A 23883-nucleotide genomic window follows, 5' to 3' on the forward strand; every position below is an offset into this window, starting at 1 on the left:
AATTAAAATGCTTCCTTATTCATTTGTCATGTTAGCCACCTGTTTTCTGTGCAGGAGTGCAATCAGGTTGGTGAAGTTCATAAGGACTTTGTCAATTACTGTGGTGGATTAAAAAGCTCCCTCCGATCACTTAACTGCTTTGTATCTGTTTGTCGTCTGTAGCACCTCCCACTCCACTTTTCAGCCTTGTACCCACTCAGCTGGCGCTACAGGCCTTTTAAACCCAGTAAGTACCCGCTGTTCATTGTACTGTGGGTCTGTACTTTACAACTACTGTATTTCATTTCACAATGCTGTATGATTCAGACTTGAGTCAGATGGCACAGACAGATGAACTGCTTACTCGCATGTTAACTGTACAGTCATGGAATGGACTTGCATGGTAAGTAAATGTAAAAAAAAAAAAAAAACAGTATTAAAGTAAACCATTTAGAAGTTTCAATGCCGTATCAGTGCAATGCCAATTTGGAAAGTATTCCAACAAAATGAGATTCAACAAGAAACATGAAAAAGCCACTCGGGGTATTTTGTTGTAAACGTGTAATGGCATCTTGTGCAAGTTGTTTTAAGGTGACTTTCAAGCTCTCCAAATGTGAAGTATTTTTACGTGTTAAGACGCATTACAATATATATATATATATATACACGTGTCAAGACCATTGTTTTACAACGTTCACAAATAAACTATGAAAATGATTGCATTATTCTGCCTTGTGTATTTCATAATTGTGGATGTTCAATCAGTGTGCCGCCACCCAGTGGAGAATGGGCGGTAGTGCAACCGATTAAATCCATGGAAGACCACAATTTAAGATTTGCCCGGTTATACATACATGCAGTGTTAATGTACAAGAACTGAAGGTTGGTCTGTATGCACGTGTAATGCGTATATATAATATATATTAACCCTAACCCAAGGCCAGATGCAGTCCACCACATATTTCATGTGGCCCGCGAAAGCAAATATGCAACTTTTGCGAGTTTTGCTAAAATCTGTACCCAAATTCCAAAGTGTCATAATAATGTTGAGATATTGCATTTTTCTGTTACCAAACCCTTCTTCTACAGTAACTTAATACTTAAACTATTATCCTTCTGATTTTAAAAGTAGTTATCCCTCAATTTGTTCTGTAATGGTAATATGATTTGGTGATTAAACATTTATATGGTTTCACTGTTCTAACGGCCCTCTGAGGGAAATCATAACTACAATGCAGCCAGACACAAAAATGAGTTTGACAACCCTGGGTTAATGTTTTTTTTTCCCCCTCCCTCTTGAAAAGTGACTGCTTTGGAGGTGACATCATCCAACCTCCACAGAGCAGGAGGGAAGATTTCACAATGTACTGTTTGCAAAAGATTTCATCAACATATTGTACAAAAGCTACAGTAGAACACGCAAATCACTAATTTGAGAGAACACTAGGAGGGCCAGGCTGAAATTTTACCAGTCGAGATGAGCCTCAAAGATGACTGATGAGATGAAGATCAACCTTTGCCAAAGCGATAGGCCAAAGTTACCAATTACAAACAAGCTCTTCTAACACAGACAGTGGAGGTAAGGTCATGAAAACAATTACAGCCCCCCCCCCAATTATAAAATATTACAGAATCTGAACACTTTTTTTAAAGACTAATAACTTGTTTGCTCTACCCACAGACAAATACTTTTGTTACTTGATGGAAAATGGTTAACATTGTTTTACAAGCTAAACCTAAATCACGCACAAATTCGCCACGTCTGGAAGACGACACGAACGCAACTTAAGCTTTCATTTTTTAGTTTCACTGTGAGCACACACCTTTCAAATAGTTTTATAACAATGCACATTCCTTTTAACTCTGCACATGCTTTTGAACTTGACACCCAACCACCTCTAAAGTGGAAAATTTGCAGACATCTTGATGGCATCTTCTTTCAGATTTAAAATCTGCATCTCGATTCTCCCGTCCAGCTCGTCCATGGCAGCTGAAAGGGTGCCATACATAGCCTAGAGACAGAAAATAATGACTAAAACCAACCAACAGCCATGACACGTAATCATTTCTTGTGGTCGTACCTGAGCCGCCTCGGTCTGTTTGCGGGAGACATCTTTGAGGCTCTGGATCTGAACTTTCAGCTGCTGCGACTCTCTGGAGATCTCTTTTATTTGGTCTGCCTTTTCCTCACGCTTCTGATGTACTTGTTTACACTGTCTGGATTATAGTTAACCAAAAACACAATGAAATATTTTTTTCAAATTAAAAGGGTTAAGCTCTATGATCAATTATCTCTGGCTAATTTCTTTGGCGTCTGTAGATTGAAAAAAATTTGGTGTCACATCAAAGATGAGACAAAAGTACAACGATTCACCTCTGTATAAGGTACACAATTTAGAAGAGAGCAATAATTCTAACCATCCACATTTTAGATGAGCAAAAGAATTGTAAAAATACTATGTGAGCTCCTAGTTAATAGTAGGAAATAAGATTCAATGTTTAGTTGCAAATCAAAGCCTGTACTCGATTGACAAACGTTTGCATTCGTCTTTGTGATGCTTTTCCAGGCCTTCGCCACAGCCTCTTTCAGTTGTTTGTTTTGAGGTGTTACTCCATTCAGTCGCCTTCTTAGCAGTTCCAACCTTTTTCTACAACAGACCACTATCCATAGTTGTGTGCTACTCATGTTTGTAATTTTGTTTTGGTTGCAGTCATTGCAAAAAAAAAATCCGCTTTACAAAGATAGGCTGTTGGAAGTGGAGGCAAAGAATTCAGTGCTTTTTGCGGTGGAGGCAGTTTTGAAGGCTTCACTGCCGACATGTGCCAGTCTGATTTTCAAAACTTCTTACAGACGCTGATGACCAATAAAATAATATTTTGTTCAGTCTCTCTTTGCAGCCGGTATCAAATGACACCGTGGCCGCCGCCGGTTGGGGTGAGGTCTTGACCAGTCCCAAACCTTGCGCATCTTTCTCCCAATGACACCAACTTGTTTCATTTTTAATCAAAGCTTCAGCTTTTCAATTACTTTCCGAAAGGTTAGTCTTGTATTTTAAATTCATAAAACTTTCTCCCAGAATTTTTGAGGCTCCTCGCTTTATTCTTTGTCAAATTTCAGCTGGGCCTTCCTCTTCTTTTTGCTCAAGAGGGCATCTTTATATTTGTTCATGTACTTTCCATTTTCTCTCAGCTACACAATTACTAGACTTTACACAGATTTTATCGGGCTGATCGGCTTTGTCATAATTCGCAGATCGGATCAATGACGTCATTGATCGTCTCTGCAAAAGACATTTACTATAAAGCTTCTTTATTTTTAGCCTTGTCGCGTGTCTTTTGACGTAGTACTGTAAATATCCGACGGCCAATGAAGTTATTAAAAAAAATAAAAAATACGTCGGCGGTGTGGGACAGACAACACGTCTGAGACAGGCAACACGTAATTTCCGGATCAGACTACACGACAAATTTGCTCTTTTACGATTGCACTTTCAGACTACTGCAATAAAATCATGTATTCCGACACCACCGCATCCCGTTTTGTTACGATCATTGGACTTTATCTTGTCAACTCAAATGCGACCGGATACACTCGTTACCGTGGCGACGACGAGTAGAGCGCGCAGACGGTATTATAAGGACAAAATGGGCAAAAACGTGTGTTGGTGGTCAACGGTGCTCAGGAGAGGAGAGGACGTTCGTTTAAGGCTTGCTCGAGGTAAGTTAACGTATTTTTGATACGATACGGTTCACAAGCAGGCAATAAAACGTTATGTAGCCTAGCAAGCTACTGCTAGCACGAACGGTTGGACGTAAACATGCCGCCGTTTCGGTGTGGGTGAAGTCATTAAAAATAAAGTCATTTAATTACAGTAAGTTAGCACCCATTATTTCTGTCCTGTGATGTTGGTTTGACCTGACTGATTAGAATACACGATTTGATTTCCAACCTTTATGGAGCCAAGGAACATATTTTACAATTGAAAAATCTCACGGCACACCAACAAACAAAAATGTCACAAAAGTGGATACATTAATGACTATTTACTTCCTGCCATCTAATAGAAGACCATGAATTTGTTCTGTCTGTCACTATGCCTCAGTGGCATAAATAGAGGAACAAAGAAACATAAGTACACACAGTAAATGAACAGGTCATTTAAATAGACACATTCCTCCATCTTGTGATCAGATCGGTTATCATTTCTTTAAACTCGCTGATCGGCCCCAAAAATCCAGATCGTGTAAGCCTAACAATTAGCCTTTAAAATAATTTTTTTTTAAAAAATCCATAGAAAGACGTTTTTTTTATGCCGGTTACACCGCTAACCATTATTAATGAAGACTTTATCAAAAAAAAAAAAAAAAAAAAAGTGAAACCGAGTGGAGGCATTCAGGGCTATTTAATATTTGAATAATCATCTAAAAGGCCCACCTTTTGCCAAGGTGTCATATCTGCCAGTCATGTGAAAAATGCGTGAGTGCAAAGAAAAAGTATATTATTCTAAAATGTTTTCAGTCCCCAGCAAAAGTAAATTTGCCTCACTTTTCAAATACTTACTGAGGGAACTGTACGTGTGAGCTACATAAAGAGAAAGAGATACAGTTCCCAGTATTACTAAACAGCTGATAAATATAAGCGTACCCCAACACATTCTTGATATGCTGCTCCTTTGCCTCCTTCTCCTTTTGCCTGCGGATGTTTTGTTTGATCTCCTTGTCCAGCTTCATGCCAAGACTTCGCTTCAGCTGCTCCTCCTCTTTGCACAGGTTCTTAAGCTCCTTCTGCTTTTTCTCATCCTGAGCCATGAGCTGTAGACGCTGCAAAATGTGTACGGGAAAAAAATTATCTTTTTGAACAAGGTCATCCCTATTTGATTTGAAATGGGATATATCCCTCCGACGTATCCAAGTGCATGGTCAACGGCTGACATGTAGCCTCCATAAAGATTAATGCATGGCAAACTGCAATCTTTTAGGGTCAAGTAATTTGTTGTAATAGTTGTGATGACTGAGTTTCCATTCGCAACAAATTCAACTCATATCTCAAGGCATCCTATCTGATTCTCCTTGACTCCTTCCTCAGAGAGCACACAATTTTATTTCCATTGTTATGCAGACTATACAGATCAATTGATAGAAGTAAAACTGGTGCAGTTTGTGGGTTGAACCAAAATTTAACTGGTTCAGCGTGACCAGTGAACTAACCCGGCAGCCGCACTTTAGATTGCCAAACTGGCCTTGGTGGTTCCAGGGTTATTCTTGATTGACAAATTAAAAAACTAATCTCAAATCAACAGCTACAGGACTGGAATTTAGGGGATAATAATCCCAAACATCCATTACAAGTGGTTTTGGAAATGATAAATGGATAGAGTTAAGATTCTGGAATGTCCTTGCCACAGCCCTACAGAACATTTGTGCACTACGCTTAAAATACTGCTCCATGCCAAAGAGCAAATCATTTGTTTTTTTATGGCTACAAAAAGCGTCTAGTGGAGGTGAATATAGTATGTATAAATTTGAGCCTGTATGTATAATTCCGACCCTGTGTGGATTAGACAAAAATCCCAAATAAACAAAAACCTAACTACCCTGGGCGCACTCATTGTACCCTGGCAAAAAAAAAAAAGAAACTGACCATAAATAGTATTTTTTTTTTAAGGAACAAGAAAAAACAATTTAAACCAAACTAGTATACAGACAGCTTGTTTAGGTTTGTGTGTTCGTACCTCCTCATACTCCTGCTTTCTGTCGTTCATGCCGATTTCCAGTTCTTGCAGCAAACTGTACATCTGCTGGATCTCCAGATCAGTGTGGGTCACTCTGTGGACCATGTTCTGGAGCTCCACTACAAACTCATCAGCTTGTTCCTAACATAAACACCAATCATACTTTCATCCATGTAAAAAATAAAATTGTTCTCATGCATCAGTCAAAATCGATGAGATCTTTGTTTTGCTGCCAAATAACTATTCACTCACAATAGCGCTTTTGATGTTCTTGACATCTTTCCTCATCTTCTCCATTTGGATCTTCAGCTCTTCTGGTGACTCAACAATTTGAGACTTGAGTTTGGTTATGTTTTCTTTTGTGTTGTTTACATCCATCTTCGCCTGGGCCTACAACAAAAATGAACGAATCTTCTCTGATGTAAACATTTTCAGTTCAGTGCAGGCTGTAACTTTTCCCCTCATACCAGTTTCTGTGTTTTCTCGGCAACTTTTGATTTCCACTCTGTAATACTGTCATTGATTGTATTCTGAAAAAAGATAACTGGGTTCATTTCACCTTGACTGACAGCACAATAAATGTTATGAATGCAGTCCTGTCACCACTTACCACTTCCTTGTATTCATTCTTGATGATTGTGTTCAGTTCAGAGAGGGCAGCGTCCAGTTTACTAGCCTCAGCCTGCTGCTCCGGTGGGATAATACTGAACAAGTGCACAAAGTAAAAGCATCTTCAGATACGAGATCACATCAGAAAGATCAACAGTCAGACCACAGGCTGACATACATTCACAGGTACAGGCAAGTTTATGCAAAGTATTAAATAAACAGAACACCGTGCACTGCAGGAGGAAGAGAGAAACATTCAAAGAACCCAACCAAAACTTCTAACTCTACACACCCACCTCCAAGTCTTGGAACATTGAGTGATTAGGCCTATTCACTTCCCCTGCACCCGTCAAGCCGGTAAGGATTTAAGTCTGGAGATCCACTCGGCCTGTCTGAAGCCTTCCGCTTCTCTTTCCCAATGGTCCCGTGTTGTTTTGGCAGTGTTTGGGTCATTTTTTTACTGTTTACCCAGTAATAGGCCGTGTCAGCAACATATTGAACAAAATAGAACTATGAACTATTTTGTTTTTGGACCGGTTAACATTAGTTCAAAATTTTGAATTAAGAACTATGAACTGAACTTTTAGAGAGTTTGCATAGAAAATGAGCTTCCCCAACACTGATCCTGTATTATTTCACATCGCAATATATATTCAGGTTTATAATATAATTATAAGTAAAAAAAATAAAAAGCATTGTCATTTTTTTCCAATATTGTGCGGCCTTAGTGCAAACACAACATTGCTCATCACCAAAAGAACACCATACCTACAGTGAAGCATGGTGGTGGCATTCATTTGAATATTTGGTCCATATGATCTTTTGACCAATTACGTCAAGCCTGTTGATTTAAATAAGATTTGAAGAATGCTTTTCGTTGAGCATACAATCCCAGAAGTTTGAAAGCCCCATTCAAATCTGTTATTCTCAGAGTAAATCCGTGCAGCTCATGCAAAGACCAGCAATGTCACTGAAATTGAAGCATGGGTAACCTGTAATGTGCACACTCATGTTTATAATATACGTATAGTGGCTCCCTGAGATACGAGTTTAATTTGTTCTGTGACCATGCTCTTATCTCAACACATATTTCCCTATTAAAATGACTGGAAATCAATTCATCCGCTGCAGCCCCCCCCCAAAAAATTTACAATTTTTTTTTAAACAAAAGATAAAGGTGCTCCTTTATCTTTATATTGTAAAATATTGTCATTAAAACATACTGTAAAATAAGAGAACGTAGAGCTCAACTAGTTTTAGTAAACGCCAACTGGTAGTGACAATGTACAGCTCGATGCCTCTTTTTTGAAGAATATTTACTAATTATATAAACCAACGTGCTGCTTGTTGTAAAGTCAGTAGAGCTTCCTGTTGCCACACTGCACTCGTTTCTCAAGTTTGGGTTTACGAGTCAAAGCAAAAACTTTCCACCAATCGACGGCCCCTCGAAAAACTCGTATCTCCACTTGTATCTCAAAGCATCATTGTATATACACACAATGACTTACCTCAGCTTTGCAATTTTTGTCTCTGCTTCTTGGACTCTTTTCGCATAAGTTTGTTGCATGTCCAAAGATGCCCTCTGACAAAAAAAAAAAACAGTAACACCGTTAGTCATTGTGAACATAGAATGAATCGGTTATTTCCTCAGTAAACAAAATACATTCTATGAACAATGCGCTAACAATGCCATTCTAAATATCAGTCAAGATGTATTCATGATATATACCCAAAAATTTAACATACTGGACATAGATCGTGATTATGTAGGAAGAATTTTGGATCATGCAGAAAATAGTTATAGGAGTTATGGAACCTAGGAAAGTGGTCAAAAAACAAACAAATACATTTCAATCAAAATCATTTTACTTAAATTGTACGGTAAACTCCCGCCTTTTTGCAGTTTGCAAATTCACCTATTTGCATTTTTCTGCAGCACTGCAAAATAGTCTGAATTCTTTTTTATTTCCACGCTGTATGACATTATTTGCTAATTCTCAAATAACACACAAAGACAGCAAAATATCAATACAGAATACAATACCTTAATACTGTAAGCATGTGCTTTTCTTGGTTAAAACGTGACATCACCCAAAATGTAATTTTACACACTGTCCGAGTGTTTTCATATACCGGTCGACAAAGCCACATCAAAATATACGGTTCCCCCCGAGGCAAAAGGAGATTTAACTCTCTTTGCGGTCATTCAATGGACCGTACTGCTAATTTATCATCACTGTAATATTAATCTTCTTATTACATAGCGAAGTTGAGAGAATTATTGGTGTGTACTGTACACTGTATTATGTGCTTACCTATGAACTGTTTAATTTTAAGGGTAGCTCAATCTTCTAAGTTGTCTGGAAGAGTTTAACATGAGTAACGTGTTTTGGGATCATAGTTTTTGGTATACTTGCGGTTTAAACTATCAACATATGCAATTAGAAATATTTCTAGGGGAGTTACTTTGCATCCTTAACTGTTGTAGGTGTTAAGGAACGTGTAAGGTAAAAAGGGAATGGCGAGCTAGAGAAATATTACATACAATTTTGGTTTGCTTTTCCGCCAACACATTCAGCCTCAGCTTCCTGAATTGGAGATAGTTCATGATGGCGCTCAAAATAAAAAGTGTTCTCTGTTTCTCTGAAAAGGAGGAGCAAAAGTAATATCTGGTTACATGTCATAAATTCACAAATCAGTAAATACAAAGCAAATTTAACAAAATATTTACAAGTTATACAATAAAAACATACTTGGTGCTAGAAGGTCATTCAGTGCAAAGTCATACACGAAACACATTGGCAGAAACTGCCGCCTAAAAAAAAAAAAAAAAAGAGTTACCGTATAAGTATTTCACTAAGAACATTTCATTCGCCATAACTGAAATTACAGCTACTCATTATAATGACATCTAGTAGAGCAGCTGTATCAATAATGCTGCCTTTACAAAGAGAACGCCAGTAGAAAAGCACGGTCACATACGACCACATTGTATCCCAGTTTATGATACAGTATATACAATATATATATATATATATATATTTATTTTTGTTATTTTAGCGAAATGAAAGGGGGCAAACTATTAGAAATACTTCTGTTTTTGTGGCAAACAAATGACGCAATGCACCAGTAGTTTGATTTGAGAAGAGAAACTCACATGCGAACGTAGACACTGATGATACCCGTTACACCTTCTTGATATTCAGGATGCTGAATGTTTTGCAGAAGCGGAACCTGTTGGAAAATGGACACAAAACTTGGACAACTTTACAATCTAACGTGCTGAGCAATGTATTGATTCTCACTTTTAAAAGCAGCGTTTCATTGTATTTTAGAGTAGAGCTCGATACAGTATATCGCAGACATACAGTATAAAGTAGACAATATCATACAATACAGTCCTCTATTGTTTATATCGTTAGATTTACCTTGCTGCTACGGAGGGAATCCTGTAATTTCTCTCTCTGCTTAGTCATACTTTTACTGGATAAATGGCAGGGCATACTTGGTTACTTGAATTTTAGTTGTATTTTAACTATTTGCAATTCTATTGCATTTTTTGCATCCATATATCACAGAGCTCTATTTGAGGATGTGCTTTGCCGGTTATTTCAGTGATTACAAAATACATTGACAAGCACGCACCTAAAAAAAAGAATATTTAAATAAAGACATCTCATAGATTTATTTCATTTTATTTATTTTTTATTGTAGTTAATAATATTACAATACTTAAGCTAGTGAGTTTTTCATTTTTAGACATTATTTAATGTATTACAGAAGTTACTTAACCCCCCCAAAAAATCATACATTGGGTACTGATCATTGCGCAGGGCTAACAGTTTGATACACACTGCTGAAATTTGCTCAAATTTCCTTTAATTCTATATGATTAATAATGATATTAATTATATTAATGTGAAGACACTGATCATGTTAATAATTTCTATAATATCAGCAATGACTTAACAAGGCAGGAAATATAAATATCAATATACAACACCATTTCTATAAATATCTGCAAGTCATTACATTTTCAAGTGGCACACTTGGACAATCTTCCTAGGAAATCACAATGTCCCATCACCGGTGAGACCTGCGGGCTAGTCGTGTGGTCCTTGTGGGCTACCTGGTGCCTGCGGGGGACCATGTTGGTGACCCCTGGCGTTGCATATTGTAATATCTCAGGCTCCGTTAAGGGCGGGCGCGGTGATTGACGGATGTGACGTCGGCAAGGATGAAGGGTACAAAGGGACATTTCAGATGAAAAGGCAAAGGGACATTGAGTCTTGGACGTGCATTCTGTTCGCTTGCTCTTTCATCTTTGCTGACGTTTGAACCGCCAATCACCAGGCCCACATTCAGAGCTAAAGATATTACAGTATGAAATGTTGAATCCACAAGTAAAATCCCAGTTGTTTTTTTTAATGGGGTCTTATTTCCCCCGCCCCTCACACAGGGGGATATTTGAGGATTACCATGACCTAGATGATTTCAAATTGAAACAGCATTTAACACCCTATGTATTTGGCTTTACAGAGATCAAATAAAATTTATTAATCCCACAGTTGGAAAATGTTCATCGTTTCAGCAGCAGTATTGGTGAATACAGGACATATTTAGATGTTCATTCATTTCCCTCTTGGGATGAACACAGTATCAATTTCTTGTTGAAATAAGTGAAAAAAAAATTGATGGCGAGGCGGAGACAAGGAGACAATAAATAAATGAATAAATAAAGTACTTACCATGAAGTGACATTCGGGTGTGAAACGAAAGAGCAGATGCAACACTCTCATGTAGACTGTTTGAATTGCTTCTGGCTGTGAAAACAATTGTGAATTTGTCAAATGTATTTAGGAAGTTTAACAAGAAGCATCCGTACATTGCATTTAAATAGACTTCCAATTGAACTTTCACCGCTAAATGTTGACTTGAGAGTCTGTAAGCAAAAGGGTAACGAGCATAGGAAGAAAAGACATGTTTATTGGAGAGCGACAACAGAACAAAACGCCCACAATAACAATAACAGTAAAGAACATAATCCAACTGTACAGTAGCACAACGTCCCATTTTCGTTTTCCATTTTGTGGCTCATTTCGCAGACATTTCACTTTTGACTTTTTCCTTTGGGGAACGTCACATTAGACTCCAGACACTCTTCTTGATGCTTTGCTTCGTCTGAACGACGCTAATTTACAAGGAATGTTTTTTTAAAAGGTCCCAAATCCATAAGGCAAACATAACGTCTTTATGCTCCCGTTTAACAGTTTGACGAGTTCAAGCGGAGCGGACATTGAGTACCTTCGGAGTCGGAGTCAGGTCGCTCTTGGTCAAGTGCTTCGCCTCTTCGCCAGTCAGGACTTCGAGGCGGTAAAAGTTCAGTATCACGTCCACAGTGCGGACGGGAACTGCGTTTTCCGACATCGTTGTTTAGTTTGAGTGAGGAAAACAAAACACGACAACCGCAAGCACGAAGCTACTGCTGAAATGCCGCCCAAATTTCAATTTCTTCTTCGTCTTCGTCGTCGTCTTCGTCTTCTTGTTCTTCTTCTTTTAATGTTCTGGCACATTACGTCTCTGGTGCCTACCGCCACCTAGTGTACAGCAGTGTGCAAAGGCACTTGGCAGCCTATGAGCACAGTCTTAAAAACAACAGCAACTATATCCATTTAATTAAGCCCGTATCATCAAGAAAAATAAATAAAGATCAGATTCTATTACTCGGCAATCCCTTCTTCCTTAATCAGAATCAGAATCAGAATCAGAATCATCTTTATTTGCCAAGTATGTCCAAAACACACAAGGAATTTGTCTCCGGTAGTTGGAGCCGCTCTAGTACAACAGACAGTCAATTTACAGAACACTTTGGAGACATAAAGACATTGACAAAAAACAACAACAAACAACAATTGTGCAAAAAGATGCAGAGTCCTCAGTTCGAATGGCTAATATCGCAATAGTCCGGTGCAATGACCATTGTGCAAAGGGCACTGAGACTTCAAGGAGTGTATGCGGTTTAAAGTGACGAGTAGTGCGATAATCTGGGACAATGGTTGTGCAAATGTTACAGATACTCCTCAATCAGTGTGCAAATGGAGCAGATGCTACTCTGGCATGAGTGGCCACTATATGCAAATAGTGCAGCACGGCGAGACAACTACAGTGAGTGCACGAGTAATACATAATACAGAAATGTGACAACGAACTCAAGTCAAAAAATTGCCAGCTTGTTGTAATGGAATTGTAAGTTAGCTGTTTAAGAAGTTGATTGCAAGAGGGAAGAAGCTGTTGGAATGTCTACTAGTTCTAGTTTGCATTGATCGGTAGCGCCTACCTGAGGGAAGGAGCTGGAAGAGCTGGTGACCGGGGTGGGGAGGGTCCGAGAGGATTTTGCACACCCTTCTCTTAGTTCTGGCACCGTGCAAGTCCTCAAGGGTGGGTAGGGGGGTACCGACAATCCTTTCAGCAGTTTTGATTGTCCGTTGCAGTCGGAGTTTGTCCTTTTTTGTAGCAGCACCAAACCAGACTGTGATGGAAGAACACAGGACTGATTCGATGACCGCTGTGTAGAACTGTCTCAGCAGCTCCGGTGGCAGGCCGTGCTTACTCAGAAGCCGCAGGAAGTACATCCTCTGCTGGGCCTTTTTGAGGACGGAGTTGATGTTGGTCGCCCACTTCAGGTCCTGGGAGATTGTAATTCCCAGGAACTTGAAGGTCTCGACGGTTGACACAAGGCAGCTGGACAACGTGAGGGGCAGCTGTGGCGAAGGATGCCTCCTGAAGTCCACGATCATCTCTACAGTCTTGAGCGTGTTCAGCTCCAGGTTGTGTCGGCCGCACCACAGCTCCAGCCGCTCCGCTTCCTGTCGATATGCAGACTCGTCACCGTCCCTGATGAGGCCGATGACAGTGGTGTCATCTGCAAACTTCAGGAGTTTGACAGTCGGGTTCGCTGAGGTGCAGTCGTTCGTGTAGAGAGAGAAGAGCAGCGGAGAGAGGACACAACCTTGGGGCGCCCCAGTGCTGATGCTGCGTGTGGATGAGGTGGCCTCCCCCAGCCTGACCTGCTGTGTCCTGCCCGTCAGAAAGCTGTAAATCCACTGGCAGATGGCAGGTGAGACGCTGAGCTGGAGAAGCTTGGATGAAAGGAGTTCAGGGATGATGGTGTTGAACGCTGAGCTGAAGTCCACGAACAGGATCCTCGCGTAGGTCCCTGCACTGTCGAGGTGTTCTAGGATGAAGTGCAGTCCCATGTTGACTGCATCATCCGCAGATCTGTTCGCTTGGTAGGCAAACTGCAGGGGGTCCAGCAGGGGACCTGTGACACTCTTGAGGTGGTCCAGCACGAGACGTTCAAAGGACTTCATGACCACAGATGTCAAAGCGACAGGCCTGTAGTCATTCAGACCCGAGATTGCAGGTTTCTTGGGGACTGGGATGATGGTGGAGCGTTTGAAACAGGATGGAACTTCGCACATTTCCAGTGATCTGTTGAAGATCTGAGTGAAGACTGGCGCGAGCTGGTCCGTGCAGACTTTGAGGCAGGATGGGGACACGTGGTCCGGGCCTGCCGCTTTGTTAATCTTTTGTTGTTTGAAGATGCGTCTCACATCCTGTTCATGGATGGTTAACGCAGAGGTCAGAGGTGTGATTCTGGTCGCGGGTGCGGCCGGGTTGGTGTGTGGTGTGAAACTGTCCTTTTCAAATCTGCAGTAGAAGGTATTCAAGTCGTTGGCTAGTGTGCTATTGTTCTCAGCTTGGGGGGATCGTCGCTTGTAATTAGTCAGCGACTGGAATGCATGCCAGACTGATTTAGAGTCGTTTGCGCTAAACTGTTTTTCCAACTTTGCTGTATAGATCCTCTTTGCAATGTTAATTTCTTTGGTCAGCTGGTTTCTAGCTCGATTATACAGGGCCCTGTCCCCGCTCTGATATGCGTCCTCCTTAGCTTGGCGAAGCTGCTTAAGTTTAGCAGTGAACCACGGCTTATTGTTGTTGAATGTGCGAAATGATTTTGTTGGTACACAGACCTCTTCACAGAAACTGATATAGGATGTGACAGGGTCCGTATATTGATCCAGGCTGCCAGCTGAATTTTCAAAGACACTCCAGTCTGTGCAGTCTAAGCAGCTTTGAAGTTCCATCTTGGCTTCATTTGTCCACTTTTTGACTGTTTTCACTGTAGGCTTCGCACATTTAAGTTCTTGCCTGTACGTCGGTATTAAGTGAATTAAGCAGTGATCAGACGAGCCCAAGGCTGCACGAGGTATAGCACGGTATGCGTTTTTTACCGTGGTGTAGCAGTGGTCTAAAGTATTATTTTCCCTGGTAGGACAGTCGATGTGCTGCTTGTATTTAGGGAGTTCGTGGTTGAGTTTAGCTTTGTCTTCTTTGTAATATGGTCTTCTTCAACTTGGCAAAGAACACATAAGCCATTGCTCTTCCCTGTTAACCTAAGTGTACTATTGAGACATGTATTATACTTGTATACATACAACCTCTTCCCTTCTATTTAGACCTGATGTAACTTTTTTTGCGAACCGCATGAAAGTACCGAGCATTGTGTTCTGCCTTCCATTCATGTTTGCCAACTTTTATTTTGGCATTGGCTACTCCTTTCCCCATACAAATGTTCATTCCAATAGGTTCTTTTTGCAGTGATTTCTTAGCATTTCAGTCATCCATTTCATTGCCTTTAACCACAACATGTTATGGAACACAACAAAATTGAACTATAATTCCTAATATTCGATAAAATATGTCTTGTCTCTCCCGTCAAACCCTTTTTTTCACTGAATTTCCTGATTCAAAGACGAGTAAAACTGCCAGTGAATCAGTCCATATCACAGATCGAAGCAGTTTGACTTCTTCAATCCATCTCAGAGAAGTTAATAGTCCAGTAAATTCTGTAGTATAAATTGAAACAAAAAAAAAAGCTTAATCTATGTGCTTATCATTTTTTAAATTCTGAGATATAGATTCGAGCAAGTATACGGAAACTGTCGCGGCGACCCCGTGACCCGAGAGACCAAAATATGGATTGTGCTCTCTCACCGGGAAGCTGCGTGGGAGACCTCTCCAGACATCCGTGACTACCAATGCACCCAGATGTCCCTGATATACATTCAATAAGTAAATATGTAACGCATATTATCTGCGTGTGGGTGCTCAGCCAGTGGCGCGAACGAAGGCCGGGGCCTGGATTCAAACCCCTCCCCGACCTCAGAACTGTACGGCGGATGGGCCAACTTCTCATCCACCGTGCGATTCCTGTCGCCACGACACAGTAGAATGCTTTTCAAGATCGCGTGTGTGGAAGCCGACAAGAAAAAAAAAATGCACATGAAACAATAGTGTGAGCTACAAGCATCTTCCTCTTTTGTTCCCCTTGAGGTTAGAAGGCGGAGCTTCTCGGTCTTGTTTAGGGTCGTTCTTAAACCCATTTTGAGGCTCTTTCATGTGTGCCGTCACGACTTACTTCTCTGCCATCTTTCTGCATTTGTAGTGGGAGGTTAGGCACTAAAGTGAAGATGAGCGCCATCCGCAACCTCTGGACTCTACTGGTGATTCACAGCGTATTCGGTGAGTTCCACTTTGTGTTCAAGTCAAGTTCTTGTTCTTGCGATTTTGGATGTGACAGAGAAGGGGAGCGACAACTAAAAACAACTTGGCGGTTCTCGGTTGGAGAGGGTGCAGACACAAGCGAGACAACAAGAAGCAATCACAAAAAGAACAATCGCAATAAAATTGTCTGTGTGAATAGAAAAGAAAATAGACAACCAGCAGCAACAACGGAGAACTATTTAATCCACAATACTGTATAATAACGTCTTGCACTTAGTTTTAGAAAGCGCAAAAGAAAGAGAACACAATACGCTAGAACAACAACACCTCCTTGTTTGTGAGGGCGCAGGTGGAAAAGAAAAAGGAAAGAGATGACAAAAAGCAATAATGAAGGATGACAATCGGAATGGCAACGACTTAACAGAGTATGCAATTTGAGAGATGACAGACAGAAAACACACAACAAAATGCAATAACAAAAGACAACAATAGCAACAACATTTGAAACTAGCAATGAGATTGCTCAGTTGGTGAGGGGACAGACACAAAGGAAGGAGAGAACAAAAAATACCAAAGGACAAAAACATACACAATACATCATCACATTGGCATTTCGAGCCCATTGCTGAAGCAGCCCGAAAATGAACGCCAGCACCCCTTAAACTTCTGATCTTAGAATCGCCCCTGCGTGTTCATCTGAGAAGGCCGACCGTCGCGGTGACTTTCCAAGTCCGTCGTCTTTACGTGTCCTTGTTGTGTCCTAAGTGTGCGGCGACATTCAGTTCCTGGAGAGGCAGGAGGGTGATTCAGTGGAGCTCCCCTGCGCCATCGAGCCCAGGAGCCGCTCAACTTTGGGCTTCTACTTGAAGCGCACGTGGCTTCACCCAGGCTCAGTACTCTTCAAATACACCGGCAGCGATGCGCGCGTGAACGCCGCCGCCGACGAACGCCGCCTGGCGGTCGGAGGTGACCCGAGCAGCCACTCTCTGACCGTCACCTTGTCCGAGCTGACGGTCAACGACACGGACCGCTACTATTGCGAGTTTGTGGTGGCCAACCCGTCGTCTGAGGACGAACGCGTGCCGGGAGACACCGAATTTTTCCTCCTGGTCAATGCCGGTGAGTGACCTTTGTGTGTTTACCTCACGGGTGTCCAAATTTTGTCCAGTAAGGGCCTCGCACACACTTGGGGGGAGGGGGAGGGGGGTGGGGGGTAATTGCAGAGTTACAAAGAAAGTTACATTTTCACAATTTCATGGTTGTTTATTGATTATGGCAAGGTACAGAATATCAGTCAAAAATTGATAAAAACCCACAATATAAAAGACTCCATCATTTCCACTAACAACCCATACTAAATTTAGCTCCGACGCGACATCCAAAGATCTTCAGTTGAGATACATATTTCACTTCAACGATACTTCCTCAACATTTTTTGTAACCCAGTGTTATAGTTTAGAGCAAAAAATAAATAAAAAATCCCCACCTTCAGAAATTAGAATGTTACATGAGAAACGTTCAAAAGCACCTTTTGCAAATAGAAATGAGTCAAGAATTGGCCTTCTGAAAACATATTTTTGTGTGTGTTTAATAAATAAATTCAACTACTTCAATAAATGAAAGTCTCTACGATATTCCAATGAATTAAAATGCAACTGTATATTCTGAGCATTGGTGGGTTAAATGCGGTTGTAGGCCGGATCAATTGCCCATACATGGCCCAAAGGCTGCAGGTTCCTTGCAAGCTTTCGGAGAGGCAGCAGTGCTATCTGCATAGCTGCAGTCCCCACTGTGTGAAGTGACAGACTGGTGTCATCTTCACCTCAAAAAATGCCACCCGCACAATTTGAATGCATGACTTTGGTCTGTTCTCGCAGACACGGGAACTATTTAATCAGGGCTACCACCTCAATCTTAAAAAATTATGGAACAAGGGTTGCTATCTACGAAAAAAAAAAAGAAAAGTATTTCACAAATGATGCACTACTGTCAGGTTATAATTCCAGTTATCATGGATTTGGCTCAAAAGTCTTTTTGTTTTTGTAAATTACAAGCGGACTCTTTCAAGGTATTGGTAATACTAAATGAATTGTATTAATTGTAGCAGAAGTTCAAATGATTTTGGCCGCACGTACAGCTTCTACTATCATTGCTTCCGTTGAGCCCACCGAGTCTAAGTTTCTGCCCCCTCCCCGGCGGCTCAGTGGAAATAGGGCGTATTGAGGTTTGTGCGGGGGGCTCGGCCGTCATCTCCTGTCTCCCCCCTCGCGGCGAGGACCTTCCGGTGGAGGGCGTGAGCCTGACGCGGCGGAGGGGCCGAGCACCCGCGGAGCTGCTCTACCACACCAAGCGGCACCTCGGTGACGGGCCCGCGTCCGCCTCCGCCTCCTCTTCATCTTCGCGCTTCCAGCTGCGGTCGGCCCCGGGCCCCGGGGGCTTCACGTACAACCTCACCCTGCGACATCTGCGGCCCGAGGACGGCGGCCTGTACAGCTGCCAGCTCCTCCTACGCGGCCGCCCCGACACTCGCGTCTCGCTAGACACGAGGCGAGCCGTCTTTGTTTCGGTGGAAGGTAGGTGACGATGACGCAGTGGGACCTGAACGCCGCGCCGCTTCCAAATTAACAACCTCTTAACATTTACCAACCGCCGTGATCAAAATAACACTTTTACATAAACTGGAACTTCCAACGTCCAACGCAATTTGCTCCATCGTGGTGACTTTCAAATTTATTCAAGTCAATTCATTCGGACTACTCGCAGAACATCCCGGGAGGCCGAAATCTGCGACCCGTCAGAATTTGTGACCCCGGGGGGCGATGTCGGCCACGGCGTGCGTCTGAGTGTGTTTGCGAGTTCGCCAGCAAAAGAGAAGAACACTTACGAAAAATAACAGCGTAAACTACGTTTCGTCCAATTTGTGACCCCAGGGACGATATTGTATGACCTCTTATTAAACCCGCGTGTCTGCTTAACCACACCTAACCCTCACGAAACAAAAAATGGTTTACGCTCGAAGCGTTAGTATTTTGTTGAGAACTTAAATGCACGACATGCGCGACATTGCCACCGATGGTCACAAATTCTGACAGCTCACAGATTTTTCCGCCACATAGGAGCCGAAATACCAACATGCTTGCCCCAATTAAGTCATTTCATCGTAAAACCTTTAACCGTACAGGCAGTGTTTTAAGTCACATTTTAGCATTCCTAACCGTGTAAAGACAAGTCACCCTATATATATTTGCTGTATTTCCCCCCCCGATCATAACAAAAGTCCATTTCAAAATCCTATTTTTGGTAGCAATTAAGTGAAATTGTATAATTTCCCACTGCTTTAGTTGCCGTCTTACAAGATTTTCTGCCGTCAAACGGGAAGTTTTTCCGGAACACTTTGGTTGGGTGATGTGGTGACGTTGGAGGTTCCACGGTCCTGTCAGTCCGTTTTCTTGATGATTTTGATCTTGATCCGTTTGGATGTCACTCACCTCCCAACACGAATCATTGCGCAACAGCTGTATCCTCTATGCACCATCATCTGTAATTGAGCCTCAAACTAGGAAGGAAGTAACTCAGCGGCTTTTGCAATTCCAATGAACTCTTAACCACCTTTCTTTTGTTTGTTGTTGTTGCAATCAACGTGTGCGATTACTTCATGTGCTTGGTGCAAGCTAAAAGCCTCTTTTTGTCTTCTTCTTCTTCTTCTTCAGGAGGTCCATGCGGCTGCTCCAACTACCCAACTCTGCTGTACGCGTTGTCCTCGGCGGTGTTGGTCCTCATCGTGCTCCTCATTTTAACGCTCATCTATCACGTGAGTGTTGTTGTGTCGTTTGAGGTGCAGAGGTGGCAAACGCACTCGCAGTCTGCACTTAAGTACAAGTACTTGTGTAAAAAACAAACAAACAAACAAAAACAACTACTGGTTCAACTCCTTTGCTCAAGCAAAGTGAGGCTCAGCTCCTCTCTCGGCTTCTCAGTACAGCAGTAAAACAATATTAGTCGTTCTTCGCAAAGAAGAAAGAATATATACCCGTGAGTATTGTTAAATGGTCTGTCTACATGTGTTGCAGCAACATCTGTTGGTTATAAGTTTAACGACACTGCCGCATGGAAGCTAATTGTTAGCCCATGTGCCTACAGCGTTTCCCATCGTATGTTAGCATTCAGGTAGCGGAGGCTATGTGGTTGCTTTAAATACGCAACTCTTATTCTCTTTGTTTTGGTTGGTTTGACCGAAGGCATTACTTACCAGGTGTCAATCACACCCCTGCAACCTCACGCTGACCTGGGATCTGGTTCCACAGCAAAGCATCTTATTCGTAACGGAGTGTTACTAACTTACTGTGAGACGAAAAGTTATCGATGTGAAGTTTTATTTTTCTTTATTGTTGTTTTATGCTAAATGGGTGTGTCCGTGGCAAGGGTTCCCGCAAGTGCGCAACAAACCTCTAAAGTCAGGCCTTCTATCTTGATTGTTTTCCCTCAGGCTCGGTGGTTTCTTATATATCCAATTAGCGGCACAAGGTGCTGCCACAGACGGAGGATTTTGTTTTCACAGGTTATATTTATCATTTACTAATGTCAAGATATAATAACTGTTTTCACAAATATGACAAAAAGTGTTGTTTTTAAATTACAATCTTCCCTTTAAGTAAAAACCTAAATTTTACTCATTTGGATAAGTTGGCAAAATGGAAAAAAAAGTTTTTTTATTAAATTTCATAGTGCTCATACTGGCACGGTGGACGACTGGTTAGAGCGTCAGCCTCACAGTTCTGAGGACCCGGGTTCAATCCCCGGCCCCGCCTGTGCGGAGTTTGCATGTTCTCCCCGTGCCTGCGTGGGTTTTCTCCGGGCACTCCGGTTTCCTCCCACATCCCAAAAACATGCATTAATTGGAGACTCTAAATTGCCCGTAGGCATGACTGTGAGTGCGAATGGTTGTTTGTTTCTATGTGCCCTGCGATTGGCTGGCAACCAGTTCAGGGTGTACCCCGCCTCCTGCCCGATGACAGCTGGGATAGGCTCCAGCACGCCCGCGACCCTAGTGAGGAGAAGCGGCTCAGAAAACGGACGGATGGAGTGCTCATACTGAGGAAAAAGAAAAAGCTTATGCCATCAAAATGTGTTGTGAACTGACTAACAAAAATGCTAAGTTCGCTAATGATATCAACAGAAAAAATACACTCTACCTCTATGTTTTTTTTTCCAGATAAGATAATTATTATTTTTTTCTTAACTCTTAAAGCTTTAAGATACACAACACATTCGTCACAAATCGTTCTTGGATCTGACAGGATCTCTTAAAGATTCAATATTCAATTCTATGAAGTTTGTAAAGTGTCATCTGAATAATATGAGCATCTATATATTTGTATTTGGGTTACTTGCCGCCGCTGATGTGGGGCACACCTGTTTGTTACGAGGGCGTCGCCGGTTCCTCTTCCTCCACTAACCGCAGCAGTTTCACAACTGTTATATCCTCACAAGCAACTTCTACTATGTCGGGTGTGAGAACTCAGATTTTTTTTTTTGTTGCACAAGAAATGAATTGTTTGTGCACCTCACTGATTTTGGTTTCAGAAACGAGCACGCACCCGAGCCGCCTCACGCCCTCCGGCGCCCATCTACGAGGAGATGGCCGGCGTGAAGACCCTCAGCACCAAGCTGGATGATTGCGAGGTGTCCGAGTACAGGAACTGCAAAAGGAAGAAAACCTGCCCGGAAAACCATTACGAAACTCCCATTAGGTCAGCTTTCTAAATATCACGAGTTCCTGGTCGTAATATTACTACTTTTTTTTCTTTTTTAAAAAGAAATACACAACTCACAAAAAGAGAAAAAAATATATTCTTTTTTTTTTCCTTTTTAACAAGAAATACACAACTCACAAAAAGAGAAAAAAATATATTCTTTTTTTGAGCTTTTTCATCCATCCATCCATCCATCCATCCATCCATCCATCCATTCTCTACCGTTTATCCGGGTCGGGTCGCGGGGGCAGTAGCTTCAGCAGGGACGCCCAGACTTCCCTCTCCCCAGCCACTTCATCCAGCTCTTCCGGGGGGATCCCGAGGCGTTCCCAGGCCAGCCGAAGGATGTAGTCTCTCTAGCGTGTCTGGGTCATCCCCGGGGTCTCCTCCCGGTGGGACATGCCCGGAACACCTCACCAATTTAATTTTTCAATCATATTTAAAGTTGTCGTGACGACATTTAACATGGGAAGGACGCAATTTAAAGTCACGGTGATGAGATTAAAGTCATCATGATGACATTTAAAGTCAACAATTGATGCGAGGATCCCGGTTAACAGTGTTAACAAATAACATCAACAATTGAAAACAGGCGGTCACGTGGGACTCGGCTGCTACGCCAGGATACGCTCACGTCAATTGTTAATTTTGATGTTAACTTTACATTAACCAGGATCCTCATGTCAATTGTTGACTGTAAATGTCATCATGAGGACTTCAAATAGCGTCCTGTCGACTTTAAATGTCATCATGCTGACTTTTGATCACATCTCAGCTATTTTTCTCTCTCTCATTAGGTGACCCTAATGGGCTGTTGTACAATTAAGATCTTTTAAAACATTTTAAAATCTTCTTTCAAATATTTTACATGCACTGTACGTTCTTTTAGTAAGCTGTCTTTCATTTCTGGACTTTGTTTTTAAATGGTTTTTTTTTTGCTCAGTTTTTAAATGGTTTTAATCATGTCATGTCATATGAAATGCGCTATCTAAAAACTGCCTTGAGATACGAGTGACCAGTCGGGGCTGTGAACTCAACTCACGTCACAATAAGCAGTTGGCAATAGATGGTGAACAATTAATAATAATAATAATAAAAAGAGAGACTTTGAGCTGTTTATTGCCATTCCCAGTTGACGTTTACTGTCAAACTAAACATCAAACAAAGAGAATTACACACTGTTTAGCAAAGACAATTTTTTCAAATTTTTCTGTGTGTCTTGTCTATTTGAGTTTGATTTCATTTACTATTTGATTTGATATCAATGTGTACCACACTTTGGTCGACATTTGTACTGTAGTTTTAAAACGTGCTCATGAATAAACTTGACCGTGTCCAAGAAATAATCAGCTCTTGAAATTAATATCTTCAGAGACAATGTAGTGCCATTGCCAATTATCATTAATATATTATTATTATTAAATTATTATGACCAACAGTGGCACTGCTATAATGATTGAAATAAGACCGGCTAATGATGGCATGAACAACCAATGAGAAGCCAACCGGTTCCAGCCAGACTGCGAGAAAGTCGTGAAATGAAAACATGATCCACATCATCGTGGATCAATATCTGCCAACTTTTTATTCATTCTATATTTATTGTACTGTAATCATACGTATTTTCATTAAAGTGCAATTAATATTTGTTTTCAAATCCTATCTGGAAGGTCTTTAAAAGCGAGCAAAAAACAATCAAGACTTTATGTACAGCTGTAGGTGCTGCCGTTTTGGTTATCAACATAGTGTGAATGGGTTAACTCTGAACAATAGTGTATATGAACTGACGAGCTGCTTTTATTCTTGATGTGGTCACCCAGCGACTATTTTTTTAAAAGGGGACACTGAGGAAAAGACAGCTTTAGGGGCATTCCCTAGTACAGTGGTTATACAACTTTTTAAAACAATTGCCACCTAAAAAGGTACCAACATTACCACTAAAATTAAGTATTTCACATAAACTAAATAAAAATTACAGTACCTAAAGTTTCAAAACATTTCTTAATTTTCTGCCAAGGTACAAAACTGAACTGTACTTAGGTAGCGATTATTTTTTCTCTGCGTACCACTAGCGGGAGCATGCTTGTCATATGTAGTACCAGTACCACACTTTGAGAACAGTACATTACATGACAAGAATGTGTATATTAAAAAAAAAAAAAAAAAAAAAAGAGGACAACATCCATTAACAGCCAAGAAAATGTAATTTTTATTAATATCGTCCGAAAGAAGTTCCATAGTCC

At 41.3% G+C, this 23883-nt stretch overlaps 2 protein-coding genes across 2 annotated transcripts; one reads left to right on the forward strand and one right to left on the reverse strand.

Annotated features, from left to right (window-relative positions):
- Positions 1–384: 384 nt before the first annotated feature.
- On the reverse strand, positions 385–11876 carry nuf2 (UF2 component of NDC80 kinetochore complex). The gene is made up of 13 exons (XM_061771592.1): positions 11625–11876; positions 11069–11143; positions 9478–9554; positions 9074–9135; positions 8866–8963; positions 7829–7902; positions 6322–6415; positions 6179–6241; positions 5964–6101; positions 5712–5852; positions 4625–4800; positions 2061–2196; positions 385–1991 (listed from the first exon to the last, which is right to left on the reverse strand). Exons 1-13 carry the CDS (start codon positions 11745–11747, stop codon positions 1878–1880), a joined length of 1371 nt encoding a protein of 456 aa, XP_061627576.1. The 5' UTR covers positions 11748–11876; the 3' UTR covers positions 385–1877.
- A 3838-nt stretch (positions 11877–15714) lies between these two features.
- cd7al (cd7 antigen-like) lies at positions 15715–22757 on the forward strand. The gene is made up of 5 exons (XM_061771595.1): positions 15715–15905; positions 16653–17006; positions 18092–18460; positions 19598–19698; positions 21471–22757. The coding sequence occupies exons 1-5, from the start codon at positions 15854–15856 to the stop codon at positions 21648–21650; spliced, it is 1056 nt and encodes a 351-aa protein (XP_061627579.1). The 5' UTR covers positions 15715–15853; the 3' UTR covers positions 21651–22757.
- The last annotated feature ends 1126 nt before the right edge of the window (positions 22758–23883 follow it).

The sequence above is a fragment of the Phyllopteryx taeniolatus genome, chromosome 4 (genome assembly GCF_024500385.1).
Source record: "Phyllopteryx taeniolatus isolate TA_2022b chromosome 4, UOR_Ptae_1.2, whole genome shotgun sequence".
NCBI lineage: Eukaryota > Metazoa > Chordata > Actinopteri > Syngnathiformes > Syngnathidae > Phyllopteryx > Phyllopteryx taeniolatus.

What these genes read in the sequence shown, in the direction of transcription:
- nuf2 (XM_061771592.1), bottom strand. Translation starts at nt 11,747, where the DNA reads ATGTCGGAAAACGCAGTTCCCGTCCGCACTGTGGACGTGATACTGAAC. An exon ending in ACAAAAATTGCAAAGCTGAG is followed by an intron (nt 6,416 to 7,828) that starts GTAAGTCATTGT and finishes GCACTTGTTCAG; the next exon opens with TATTATCCCACCGGAGCAGC. An exon ending in AGAACATCAAAAGCGCTATT is followed by an intron (nt 5,853 to 5,963) that starts GTGAGTGAATAG and finishes TGTTTATGTTAG; the next exon opens with GAACAAGCTGATGAGTTTGT.
- cd7al (XM_061771595.1), top strand. Translation starts at nt 15,854, where the DNA reads ATGAGCGCCATCCGCAACCTCTGGACTCTACTGGTGATTCACAGCGTA. An exon ending in TTTCCTCCTGGTCAATGCCG is followed by an intron (nt 17,007 to 18,091) that starts GTGAGTGACCTT and finishes CCGGCGGCTCAG; the next exon opens with TGGAAATAGGGCGTATTGAG. An exon ending in TTTTAACGCTCATCTATCAC is followed by an intron (nt 19,699 to 21,470) that starts GTGAGTGTTGTT and finishes TTTTGGTTTCAG; the next exon opens with AAACGAGCACGCACCCGAGC.